Consider the following 14394-nt stretch of genomic DNA (forward strand, 5'->3'; position numbering starts at 1 on the left):
CTTCAATCTTAGCTTTTTAAAAAACTCTTAAGTGTGCCCACCCACCAACAGCTAAGGAGAACATGGCCACAAAAGCTGCCACATGCTCTTATTGTGGTGGAAAGTGGGAAAACACCAGATCATGATTGCTGCAGCCTTCCCATTGGGACATCTGGTTGCTGACTGTGAGGACAGGATGTGGGATTTGATGGGATTCTGGGCTGATCCAGCAAGCAAGCTCTTCTTATGTTCTTGATCAAATCAATCTGTGGCAGGTAAGTTACCCAAAGATCAGATCGTGAAGCTGAGGCTCCAATACTTTGGCCACCTCATGAGAAGAGAAGACTCCCTGGAAAAGACCCTGATGTTGGGAAAGGAGAAGGGGATGTTGGCACAAGGAGAAGGGGACGACAGAGGACGAGGTGGCTGGACAGTGTTCTTGAAGCTACGAACATGAGTTTGACCAAACTGCGGGAGGCAGTGGAAGACAGGAGTGCCTGGCGTGCTCTGGTCCATGGGGTCACGAAGAGTCGGACACGACTAAACAACAACAACAACAAGTTACCCAAATTGTCCACCAAGCCAGAGTTCCACACCACACAGCAGACCTTTCAAATGTAGCAGGGATGACACCATATACCTGTAGTCCAGCAACAATCTGGGTTTATAACAGCACCTCTGGGAGGGAAACAGGTTTCCCCATTCCTGTCCTACAATAGAGTTCAGGACTAAATCAGGGGTGGTGCACCTTTTGTTGGGACTCCCAACTCTCATAGCTCAGGGTGGGGATGGTAAGAGATTGCAGACCAGCCATGAGCTCCTTACTCTAGGATGAGAGAGGGACCCTTGGGGTGGGGGGCTAAGCAGGGCTCTTTAGCTTTTTCTGAGGGCTGGATTAGATGGCCAGTGTGTGGCTAGGAAACATTAGGAAAGGAATGAAAAATAAAACTGCCAACATCACAATGCAGTTACACAAATCTACAGTGAGACTGCATTTGGAATACTATGTAGAGTTTTGGTCGCCTCCTCAAAAAGGAAAAGGTTCAGGAAAAGGGCAGCCCAAATGATGAGGGGGATGGAGTGACTCCCCTATGAGGAAAGGTGGCAGCATTTGGGACTTTTTACTTTAGAAAACAGGCGACATGATAGAAGTGTATGAAATTACACATTGTGTTTTAAGTTTTCATTGTTTTTATCTGTTAAGTTGCTTTGAGATTTGTTTGTGTATATATAAAGGCAATATATACTGAACAGAAGGCTAAATTGATTGTTAACAATGTGATTATGGAAGAAATAGGGATAACCAAGGGTACAAGACAAGGGTGTCCACTTTCGCCACTGTTATTCATCATGGTCCTGGAAGTCTTTCTAAAAGCTGTAAGGGAAAATGAGGTAATAAAAGGGGTGGCAGTAGGCCGGAATGAATATAAGGTTAAAGCCTTTGCCAATGATCTGGTCTTAACGGTGGAAGAACCTTTGGAAAGTGTTAAAAATATACTTATAGAGGTGGAAAGATTTGGTCAAGTGGCAGGATTTATATTGAATAAGAAAAAGACTAAAATAATTGCTAAGAATATGGATCAAGATACGATAGGAACAATGCAACAACAAACGGGTATAGAAGTGGTGAAGAAGGTGAAATATTTGGGTATTTGGATAACCCAAAAGAATATTGATTTGTACCAGAATAACTATTTACCAGTGTGGAACGGAATAAAGAAAGATCTGGAGGTGTGGGGACGAATGAAGTTATCGTTGTGGGGAAGGATTTCATCTATAAAGATGAGCGTGCTGCCAAAATTGTTATTTTTGTTTCAGACAATTCCAATAATCAAGGGGACTGTGACCTTCAAAGAGTGGCAAAGAGTAATTTCAAGGTATATCTGGCAGGGTAAGAAGCCAAGAATTCAGTTTAAGTTATTAACAGATGCTAAAGAAAGAGGAGGCTTCGCCCTGCCAGACTTGAAACTACCATATTTTTCTCTCTATAACACGCAGATTTTTTTCTCCTAAAAAGGAAGGGGGGATGTCTGTGCGTGTTATTGAGCGAATGTGTGGTCCCTGGAGCCGACTAGGGCAAGCGCAGGAACAAAAATCAGTAAAAAATCAAATCGCGTGTCGGAGAAGGCAAACCTGAAAAGAGGAAGTTGCTGCTTTCCTGCATTCTGCCTCAGGGTCTTACTGCCCACCCTCCTCTGTTTCGTTGCTGTGTTTGCTCAAACGGAACAAAGAGCAGGCAAATCCCCAGGCAAGCAGAGGGGAAAGCAGAGCGTCCTTCCTTCTAATTCCTCTCCCTGCTCCTCGCAGGCAGCCAGAAAACATGCAGGTGGAGAGAGGGCTGGCTTGGGTGGGGGGACTTTTGCTTTTCTTTCCTCCCTCCCGTTAAATCCCTCTCCTGCATTTTTATGCTCCTTGTCCCTTCTGTGTTTTTCTTCCCTCCCCACTTAAAATGCAGCTACAAAGCATGGATCCACATGGATCCTCAGGATCTCTGCATTGGGTCACCCCAAATTCACCATCAGATCACATAGCATGTCCATGGCTACAGCCTGCCCCCAAAAAATCACGCACCCACTGTTGCTTGGGGCTGCAATGGTGCAAAAACATGGTTACAAAGCATGGATCCACATGGATCCTCAGGATCTTTGCATTGGGTCACCCCAAATTCACCATCAGATCACATAGCATGTCCATGGCTACAGCCTGCCCCCCAAAAATCACGCACCCACTGTTGCTTGGGGCTGCAATGGTGCAAAAACATGGTTACAAAGCATGAATCCACAGGGATTCTCAGGATTTTTGCATTGGGTCACCCCAAATTCACCATCAGATCACATGTCTGTGGCCACAGCATGAAGCACAAAAATGATACATCCACTGTTTCATTCAGAATCCCCCCCCCCGTTTTCCTCCTCTAAAAACGATGTGCGTGTTATGGTCAGGTGCGTGTTATAGAGCGAAAAATAAGGGTATATAAAACTTAGGGAAGTGCTGGGTGAGATACCATGGACAGTAATACTAAAAGGAAAGGAAGTTCATGATGGCTGGGAGTTTGTTAAGAGGGAGATAGTAAAAGCACAACGTCAGGCAATACCAATGAGACGGAAACATGGAAGGTGCCTAAAGAAGCCAGGGTGGCTATCTAAAGAACTTTTAACTGAGTTAAGATTAAAATAGGATGTGTACAAAAAATGGAAAAGGGGGGAAACCACCAAAGAGGAATTCAAACAAATAGCCAGCACGTGTAGACACAAAGTCAGAAAAGCTAAAGCACAGAATGAACTCAGGCTTGCTAGAGAGGTTAAAAGCAACAAAAAAGGCTTTTATGGGTATATGTCAGGAGTGCTCTGATGGTGTTTCCTGCTTGGCAGGGGGTTGGACTTGATGGCCCTTGTGGTCTCTTCCAACTCTATGATTCTATGATTCTATGATTCTATATTATGAAGCCTCATGTCTCTGTTGGTTAAAGAAATGGGTAAAATTAGAAAATACAGAGTTGTTAGACATAGAAGGATTTGATAACAGATTTGGGTGGCACGCCTACTTATGGCTTGAAAAAAAGAAAATCCATAAAGGTTTTGAGAACCACATTTTCCGAAGATCGTTGATAGAAATATGGGATAGGTATAAAAACCTACTCGAACCAAAAATCCCGCACTGGTTATCTCCATTAGAGGTTATGAGTGTTTAAAAAATCAATATGAGAAGGAATTGGATTACATATGGAAATTTGATTGTTAAGGAAGGGGGGAAATGGAAAATGAAACCCTATGAAGAAGTAAAAGAGTATGTATATGATTGGTTGCATTATTTTCAAATAACTGAATTGTTTAAAAAGGATCTTAAAGAATATGGATATACAGAGAAAGATTCAAAATTTCAAATAGAAATAATAAATAATGAATATAAGATCTTATCTAAAATGTATAAGATATTGTTGGAATGGCATACAAAAGATGAAGAAGTTAAATCTGTTATGATACAATGGGCCAGAGATTTTGGGTACAATATACAATTTAAAGATTGGATTAAACTATGGAATGAAAACATTAAATTTACCGCATGTACTGCGTTAAAGGAAAATGTTATGAAAATGATTTATAGATGGTATATTACACCGGTAAAACTTGCAAAAATGTATAAAACATGTAAGAAATGTTGGAAATGTAAAGAAAAGGATGGCACTTTTTACCATATGTGGTGGGAATGTAAGAAAGTGAAGAGCTTCTGGGAATTGATATATAAAGAATTGAAAAAAATGTTGAAATATACATTTGCTAAGAAACCAGAGGCTTTTCTTTTAGGAATCATAGGAAATGAAATAAACAGAAAGGACTGTAAACTTTTCCAATATGCAGTAACAGCGGCAAGAATATTATTGGCCCAGAGATGGAAACAGGAACAAGTACCTACTTTGGAGGAGTCGAGAATGAAGCTGATGGACTATGCAGAACTTGATAAAATGACAGGGAAGATCAGATACAAACGAGATCAAAAGTTTATCGAGGACTGGGGAAAATTAGTCGAGTATTGGGGAGGTATAAGTGATAACGAAATAACGTTAGTGGCATTTAAAGAAGCTCTGTAAAAACTTAAGAAATATTGTAAGAAAGAAAAACAGGTGTGGATGGGTATGTTAAAAGGCAACAGGAAATTCAGGAAATGTGTAACTAAAAAGTTTAATTCGGATGATTGTCAGAATGGCTGATGGAAGTCCAAAAATGAGAAAATTTGTTAAGTTGAAATGTTTATCTATTTTTCTTTTGGTGAAAATTAATAAAAATATTATAAAAAAGAGATTTGTTTGTGTAAAAAGCAGCTAACAAATGTAATTAATAAAAAACAGTGTTGGCTTTATGTGGGATTTTAAATTTTGTTTCTTTATTTTACTCCTGTTAGCCACTTTGAAAAGTGCGACTACAAATTCACAAAGCAAATAAATGAAAAACTTACTTGCTCTCCTGTTCTTCCTGGCCATCCAAAACATCAAAGAGGAGGTACGGTAGGAAGGGCCATTCCAAAGAGAATCGGCTCTCTTCTGTCCACCTATAATGCAATGAGAAATCATAATAGCTTTTAAAAAGCAGTGTGCTGAGGTCTATTTGCTCAATTCTTCACTGCAGGAGGAAACACTATCCGTCACATAATCATTCACATGATGTTCCCCACATAGAGAAAACTCGCATGTCAGGGAGGTGGTGTGGGGGATGACAGAAACTGTTCTCCCTGATGTCATCGTTTTCTACATGAAGGGGAATATTCAAACAGCATGACAAACATATTCAGTGAATAGCAGTGGAAGGGCAAAAAATCCAGAGGCTTATACAGAAAAATCCAGAGGCTTATACAACCTCTTACAATAGCAGAAATGCAAGTACGTTTAGAAAATAATCAAATTTCATGGCTGTTAGGATATCAGCCGAGATCATTTCTTACAAATACACAGATTAAAAATGAAGCTACAAGTAAACTAACAGAATATGAAAATATAGTAATAAGAGATAGCATTTCCCTTTTATACAAAACACTTATTGAGAACCAATTTTGCCCCCAACAAAATCTAAAAAGCTGGTGGGAATTAAATTGGGATATAAACACTGAAGAGGTTAAACAGAACAATTTATGGACAAAAGCACCATATAAATTTCTGTCAGCAACTATTAGGGAACGTTCACTAAAAATTAGAATCATAGAATCATAGAATCATAGAATCATAGAGTTGGAAGAGACCACAAGGGCCAACGAGTCCAACCCCCTGCCAAGCACGAAACACCATCAGAGCACTCCTGACATATGGTTGTCAAGCCTCTGCTTAAAGACCTCCAAAGAAGGAGACTCCACCACACTCCTTGGCAGCAAATTCCACTGTCAAACAGCTCTTACTGTCAGGAAGTTCTTCCTAATGTTTAGGTGGAATCTTCTTTCTTGTAGTTTGGATCCATTGCTCCGTGTCCGCTTCTCTGGAGCAGCAGAAAACAACCTTTCTCCCTCCTCTATGTGACATCCTTTTATATATTTGAACATGGCTATCATATCACCCCTTAACCTCCTCTTCTCCAGGCTAAACATGCCCAGCTCCCTTAGCCGTTCCTCATAAGGCATCGTTTCCAGGTCTTTGACCATTTTGGTTGCCCTCCTCTGGACACATAGAATCATAGAGTTGGAAGAGACCACAAGGGCCATCGAGTCCAACCCCCTGCCAAGCAGGAAACACCATCAGAGCACGCCTGACATATGGTTGTCAAGCCTCTGCTTAAAGACCTCCAAAGAAGGAGACTCCACCACACTCCTTGGCAGCAAATTCCACTGTCGAACAGCTCTTACTGTCAGGAAGTTCTTCCTAATGTTTAGGTGGAATCTTCTTTCTTGTAGTTTGGATCCATTTCACATGTACTTTTCTCAAGCCAGGTGTCCCCCATCTTGTATTTGTGCCTCTCATTTTTTTTCCTCTCAAGTGCAATACTTTACATTTCTCCCTGTTAAAATTCATCTTGTTTGTTTTGGCCCAGTTCTCTAATCTGTCAAGGTCGTTTTGAAGTGTGATCCTGTCCTCTGGGGTGTTAGCCACCCCTCCCAGTTTGGTGTCATCTGCAAATTTGATCAGGATGCCCTTGAGTCCATCATCCAAGTCGTTGATAAAAATGTTGAATAAGACCGGGCCCAAGACAGAACCCTGTGGCACCCCACTAGTCACTCTTCTCCAGGATGAAGAGGAACCATTGATGAGCACCCTTTGGGTTCGGTCAGTCAGCCAGTTACAAATCCACTGAGTGGTAGCAGAGTCAAGACCGCATTTTACCAGCTTCTTTACAAGAATATCATGGGGCACCTTGTCAAATGCCTTGCTGAAATCAAGGTAGGCTACATCCACTGCATTCCCTTCATCTACCAGGCTTGTAATTCTGTCAAAAAACGAGATCAGGTTAGTCTGACATGACTTATTTTTCAGAAATCCATGCTGACTATTGGTAATAAAAGCATTCCTTTCAAGGTGCTCACAGACTGTTTGCTTCATGATCTGCTCCAGAATCTTCCCTTGTATTGATGTCAGACTGAGTGGGAGGTAATTATTTGGGTCCTTTCTTTTCCCCTTTTTGAAAATAGGGACAACATTTGCCCTCCTCCAGTCTGCCGGGACTTCGCCTGTTCTCCAGGAATTCTCAAAGATGACTGCCAGTGGTTCTGAGATCACATCTGCCAGTTCTTTTAATACTCTTGGATGCAGTTCATCTGGCCCTGGAGACTTGAATACATATAATTGTACATGGATGGAATTTAACACCATCATTTTTAATATACAGTATATTAAAAAAGAAAGAACAAGAAAGTGGTTAGAATGGAAGAAAAAACTTAAAGTATCAAATTAGGTTGCTGGAAAGAGTCAGGTTTGAGGCCTATGATCATGCACAGAATTTTCATTCAACTAAGTACTCACCAGTAGTGTCAGAGCAAGTACATTCATTCACACAAACACACCAGATATGATGAGCTAAAGCAGGACCCTCCAGGTGTTGCTGGAATACAACCCCCACCATCCCTGACCACCAGCCAAAATTCCAGGGTAATATGGAACCGATGTCCACACTTAGGTCACCTTTTCATGAAATGCCTGTTGCCTTGAGGCAAGGTAAAAAAATTAGTAAGATGTCTACACACCGGTCAGTTTTCAGGGCATGGTCGTAGATGTAATTGGAAGGGAAGAGGCAGATCTCTGGGTGCATCCTGTACTGAGTCCTCAAGCACAGGACTGGAAGCCTGTCACTGTGTTTTTCTTGGATTTGCCCATTCAGGTGTCTGCAGAGTCGGCCCATCAGAGACTGCCTGTAGCCGTAATCCTCAGCTTTCTGCCAAAGCAAGGAAGGGGAGGAGGAGTAAAACTTTCAGGGAATGGGTTAAGCAAAGGCAGCAACAATTAAAGAACAAGAGATGAGAAGTAGAAGCATGCATATGTACTCAGTCCTTGGTCTGGGCCCCTTTTGCATCAATTACTGCCTCAATGCGGCATGGAATGGATGCTATCAGCCTGTGGCACTGCTGAGGTGTTATGGAAGACCAGGATGCTTCAACAGCAGCCTTCAGCTCTTCTGCATTGCTCGGTCTCATGTCTCAGAGGTCCAATATTGCTCTATTTGCAATCCTTGTTTTGCTGATTTCATTTAATATTCTAATTTTCTGAGATTGTTAATTTGGGGTTTTCATCAGCTGTACACCATGATCATCACAATTATAACAAATAAAGGCTTGACATATCTCGCTTTGCATGTCATGAGTCTATCTCATATATTAGTTTCATCTTTTAAGTTGAATTACTGAAATAAATGAACTTTTCCACGATATTCTAATTTTCCGAGTTTCACCTGTATTTGAACTAGAGATTAGGAATGAGTGAACTATTCTGGGCTACCCAAGAGGCTTGGGAAACAGTCCCACAAAATAACCCAATCTTTTATTTATTTGAAAGTGGGAAAGATGGCAGCGTAAGAGGGTGCAGGAACTTCTCCCCTCTCCTTATGCTCTTTGCAGCATATCAGAACTAAGAGAAATGGTGGTGCTTGAGAAAAATAAAAGTCTCTCAAAGACTACTGCTATGGGAATATCCCTTGATATACATATACAAAAATACATTCTTAAAGCATTGGCCCTATCTACTCTTGCCTCTGCCCTACCAGCCATTGGAGTGTCTCCCAGAAAAACAGTACTTGGTATATACACTTCTTTTTAACCAAAAGGGATGTTGTCTACTAACATGGTAATCACACAGGCTGATTTCACAGAAACTCACAGAATTGTGTAAATAATTTGATCCGATAAACTAACTGAATCATTTTCACCGTAGGCAGCTCATACACCATTAAGGACCTGATAGATGTTTTACTTTATTTATGCCCAAAGCAGGGTCATTAGATGCTTATAAACAGCCTGTCAGTTTTCAGCTCTACAACTTTTTTTCTGGGATAGTCAAAACACCTTAATTGTTGACATACTCACCATAGATTTAACTGTAGGAGGGAGCTGCTTTGGGTCTCCAACCAGGACCAGCTTTTTGCAGCCATGAATGAGTGGGATGATAGTTTCAACCTCACAAGCCTGCATGGCCTTTTAAAAAGACAAAGGGACCAGTTTAAATGAGAGAGATCTTAAGATCTCGCCGCACAAGTCGCCTTGTATCAAATCCTGCTATACCACATCTGCAACTCATCCATTCTGACATAATAGCCTCCCCTGACCCTCTGGATCCAGTTTTCAGGAGTCTGGGGTGGAAGGGAAGAGGCCAGGATCTTTTGATCCAATCCATAGCAGGGAGCTACTCAAGGATCTTGCTTAAAAAAAGTAAATTCCTAGCTCTCCAACATTTATTTGGTTGCCTCCAGCTTCAATACAATTTGCTTTCCCTGTATGATTACTTTGATATAGTTCAGCTTTCCCACCCCAGATGGTGCCTTCAAAAAATGTTGGAACGACAAGTTCCATCAACTGAAGCTGTATCACATAATGCTAAACCACACATCTTAATGTTAGCGTGCAAACAAGACTAGTAGAACACTGGCTGAACCCCCCAAAATGGGGTAGATCACTGCCAGTTTTTAACTCTGTGAGTAGATCGCAGTCTCTTGGGAGTTGGCCACCCCTGGACTACAGCAACTGAATTCTGAAGTGTGTGGGGGGTTTTCTGTTTCTGTTTTTAAAGGGTGGCAGCAGCTTCTTCAACTTGAGATTTAAGATACCTAGGCATGGAAGTCAAAATTTCCACCCTCAAAATGTGCAAAGCACTCATGACCAGGGCTAGGGATGGTGTCAACTTTCGCTAAATGGTACAACTGGGAACCTGCATGGTTGAAGACTGAGTACTTTCAACTGATGGCCTACATTTATAATGCGGACACTTAATTTAGGCATCAGGCTGTCAGGTGAGAAGCGTGTCTTGGCAGCCTACAGCTGTTCATATAATTCTATAAAGCTGTTAATATAGTTCTATAAAATTCCATGCTCACCCCTTCCTGCCCCAGGTATCTTTGGGTATGACTCCTCTGGAAGAATTTTCAATGAGGGGCATGCTGCTCAGCACCAACATACTTGGGCTGGATGAACAGCAAAAGGAAGGCTTTCAATGTAGTGATTAGGCCCAGGGTCAGAGAAAGAGGAGGCAAGCTACCCCCAACAACAAACTGTAAACCTGATTCATTGTAGAGGTGCAGAAAGAAAAAAAGGTTGCTTTGCAGATTATTCAGAGCTGTTTTCTGAGCTCAGGTTTACAGAAGAGAGTGTTTCTGGGTCTAAGGAATTTGTAAGCATTTAAAGCTCCTGAAGGGAGTTATGTACTCCGAAACGTATAGAGCAGCAACAGTAAAAATACATTTAATCAGTAAGCACAGCAGCTCGCCTCCTCTTTCTCTCTTTTTGTCTTCATGCACACACCAGGCCCATGGTACCAACCACTACAGAACAAGTGCCAATCAGGGATTTAGGTGAGATGCTTTCCCCACTGTGACATGCTATTAGGGTTAGGCTGGTCAGGTGAATTAGCAGGTGATCATCTGGTTGGATCAAGTGGTTCATGGCCTCCCAAGCTTAGAGCTTGACTGGAGCTGCTTCGCTGACATAAATGTTATTTAGTACTTATGTAGCGATTTTCCATAAGCATTCAAAGAGCTTTCTGTAATTACCGTATTTTTTGCACCATAACACTCACTTTTTTCCTCCTAGAAAGTAAGGGGAAATGTCTGTGCGTGTTATGGAGGGAATGCCTACGGGTGGCATGCCTACGGATTTTCCTCCTCTAAAAACTATGTGCGTGTTATGGTCGGGTGCGTGTTATAGAGCGAAAAATACGGTATGTAAAAGGTTCTTGCAGAGAGGGGCTTGCCTAAGGCTACTCATGGGTAGCTGACATGATGTCCTCCAGAAGGCAGCTGTCTTGTGTGCAGAAGGTCCCAGGTTCAGTCCTTGGCATCTCCAGGTAGGGCTGGGAGAGATTCCTGCCTAAAACCTTGGAGAGCTGCTGTAAGTCAGTGTGGACAATACTGAGCAAGATGGACCAATGGTCTGATTTAGTATAAGGCACATTCCTATGTTCCTAAGGAGTCCCCAACCTTTTTGGGCTGAAGGGGAAATGTGTGTGCGTCCTATGGAGCGAATGCAGGCTTCAGACAGCCTGAAACCCAGGGAGCGCAGTGCCAACTCCCGCTGCGCTCCCCCGGCTTCAGGCAGCTATCCGCAAGCCTTCAGAGCCCGGCGGGAACTCCCGCTGCGCTCGGAAGGCTTGCGGAAAGCTGTCTGTTCTGGGGGCTGGGGTCGGGGGAAGCTCGAGCTTCCCCTGCCCCCAGCCCCGCAAGCTCCAGGAGTGGCGGCGAGGTTGCGCGCAATCTTGCCGCCGCTCCTGGACCTGTTTTGGGGGCTTCCCCCGCCCCAGCCCCACGGCTAAAAACGAAGCCGCGCACAGCCTCTCCCAGCTGGAGAGGTTGCACGTGGCTAAAGAGGAAGCCAAGACAGCCAGCGGGATGGGGGGGGTATTTTTTTTTCTTTATTCCCCCCCCCCCCCAAAAAAAAACACCTAGGTGCACCCTATGGAGCAAAAAATACGGTAAGTAACAGTTAAGGACACAAGAAAATACTTATTTCACAAAAGAAAAACTGGCAATGATCTGACTCCCCCGTCTGCCCACCCCCCCCCCCTTTGGCAAACCACCTATGCACGCCTTGAAATAAAAAAGTGGAAAAAAGCAGGCAACACCACTAAAAACAGTCAAAACACATCAAACAAAAAACAGTCAAAACACATCAAACAAAAAAACAGTCAAAACACATCAAACAAAAAAGCTGCCTTGAGGGCTTTTAATATCAGAAGAGGGTGCTGGTGGTGGGGAAACATTTGTATAAATACAAAACAAGGCAGCCAAAGTGAACAGGGCTGTTTCTGCAATCTGTAAAAGGTACTAAAGACACCCTCCATCCTCCTGCCCCAAATATGCCCTTGCTACTGTAGTGCCTATATCCCCCACTAACCATGTCCACGATGACACAGCTCAGAGGGTCACAGTCCAGCCGCTGGAATACTGCACCCAGCAGGCTGCTCCCACTGGTGCTCAGTGTGCAGCAGATGATGTGAGACTCCAGGATGATGTTCGTTTTCATGTCGCTTTGCGATCGCCCACAAACCTGGGAAACACAAAAGCCAGGAACTTCCTTTTTAAGAGCACCTAATTTTTAGACAGAGACCAGTTTTCTTTCAGCTGCCTGTTTTGTTTTTGCAACAGCAGCCATGGTCAGGCAGGCAAAACAAGTCCATGCTCAGTGTGTGGTTGAAGATGAAGTCGGCTGCTTTTAGAAGAAGAACTGGATTGGATGCTAAAATGACAGGCCATAGTTCTGTGAAGGGGTACCCATTTTGCATGCAGGAGGTGTCAGCTTCAATCGCCAATATCTCCAGATAGGCCAAACAATACTGTCCAAGTTGGCCTGACTTAGTATAAAGCAGCTTCCCAATGCTCCTATGACTCAGGATAAACACAGCCAAATACCTGCTTAGAGTCCGTATGAAGGTGGATGTGTTCACCCATGTGGTGCTCAGGAATGCAACAGTGCCCCTTAGAATTTCTCTTGGTGCCCACCAAGCCACAGCCTCACCTTCTATGGCATGAGGTGGCTGAGGCTGCTGCAAGATGGCGGCTGCAACAACTTCTCCTTTGTGAACCCTCCAGATTACAAACCTTCTATAGCCTTTTACAGCCTTTTACAGCCGTCTTTTATAGCTGTTTTTATTAAACTTTTAAATCATTTTACCTCTGTTAGAAGTTTTTAATCGTTTTACTCCCACGGCTGGCCTGTTGGGGGTCAATATACGTATCAAGAAGGTTATTCACACCTTCTGCTGAGAAAGCCCGCAGCTGATTAGGAACGCCGCCTTGAAGACTGGGTTATGTTGAGCAGTGGAGGAGGAGTAGCAGAGAAGCTGCGCCCATAAAAAATAAGTTCTCTTTTATCTCCGTTTATCTCTACCTTGAACCTCCGCAGTTAGTGAGACAGCGACAAATGGGTCATGGCAAGCGACCAAGATCTGCTGAGAAAGATTGCTCACCTCCAAGAGTAAAGCAGTCGAAGCTTGAATCTCCCCCACCATCTACTAACAATAACAGCAAAACAGAGCAAGTAATTGTTTCTGGGGTCGAAACATACAACCGCTTTTGGCCTCTGTATGATCAAGGAGAGTTGGAAAAACTAGCTGATCCAGCGGGGGACGGAAGCAATAGGGAAGCCCTCCTCCCAGACACCTTAATTACACCTCCGCCATTGAAACGGGACGCATTAGGGCAAACTGCCCATGAATTAGTACCTGATCAAATACAACTGGTAATCAGGACTTTAAGCTTCATTTTCAAGGAATTGGAGGGGATTTCTTTGTCATTGAATAAACTTTCACGGGCCCTTCTGGCCCACTTACCTTCCTCAACTGAGCTATCTAATTTGCATCAATCTCCTGTGCAGCTTGTAAGTGCCTTAAAGAGACAACCTGATCAGAAATCTCATCTTAAGAGCTCAAGACGCGGGCCGCCACTGCCCCAAAGGAATAAGCAATCCTTGATTTTTCAACCTAATAAAATATGTCTATCCATTTTTCCCCGTGACGCCCCTAGACTTAGGTGGAATAACCTGAGGATGGCTAAAGGGTACTTACGTGACTTGTTAAATATTCCTTTTTTCCAGATAGATCTTATATCTGTAAAGGTAAAGGTAAAGGTACCCCTGCCCATACGGGCCAGTCTTGCCAGACTCTAGGGTTGTGCGCCCATCTCACTCAAGAGGCCGGGGGCCAGCGCTGTCCGAAGACACTTCCGGGTCACTTATATCTGTAGTACCCCTAAATGCCATGCCTTGGCCAAGGAAATTTATGCTCTCCTTCCAGTCTGCAAGGATTCCACATCTTCTTGCAAGACAGAAAGATCGGCTGGCACCCTGGGAGATTGTAACAACAAGAGTCTTTAAGGACACGAGTGTTAATCCTCTTTTTGCCAACATCTTAACCGGCAATGAACGCTCGTTTCCTCCTTCTGTTCCTATATTAAAGGGAAAAACACCTAGCCGGGTACCCCCTGTTCCATCTGCGTTCTCAAGTGCCCATCTAGCTACGTTGAGGAATGATTCAATTGCAAGCGGAGATTGGAATATCCCTGAAGAGAGAAATCTTATCTTCTCTTATCAAAAACTCCCTTCAGAAGAACAGCAGGTTACTCTCGATAGATTGGATCTACTCAAAGAAAGACTCCTATCGCAAGGGGACCCCTCTATGCCGATGAGAGGGGAGAGCAGGCGCTCCGTGTCCCACATGGTGTCTCCATCAAATGCCTTGAAAATCTCTCAACCTGCTACCTTGTTACCCCCTACTGATCTGAATCAGCAGTCACCTGTTGACCAACAGCA

The 14394-nt window shown here is 43.3% G+C and overlaps 1 protein-coding gene across 1 annotated transcript in view; it reads right to left on the reverse strand.

The window, feature by feature from the left end:
• Positions 1 to 14394, reverse strand: part of LOC308578007 (putative helicase senataxin) — a 138843-nt gene that overhangs the window by 49912 nt on the left and 74537 nt on the right. The window contains exons 8-11 of the mRNA XM_081178312.1: positions 11983 to 12135; positions 8968 to 9075; positions 7636 to 7823; positions 4933 to 5025 (exon numbers count right to left, since the gene is read on the reverse strand). Coding sequence (XP_081034438.1) covers positions 4933 to 5025; positions 7636 to 7823; positions 8968 to 9075; positions 11983 to 12135 — 542 coding nt within the window. The remainder of the gene's footprint in view (positions 1 to 4932; positions 5026 to 7635; positions 7824 to 8967; positions 9076 to 11982; positions 12136 to 14394) is intronic.

This window comes from Podarcis bocagei, assembly GCF_964188305.1.
Source record: "Podarcis bocagei genome assembly, chromosome: W".
Taxonomy (NCBI): Eukaryota; Metazoa; Chordata; class Lepidosauria; order Squamata; family Lacertidae; genus Podarcis; species Podarcis bocagei.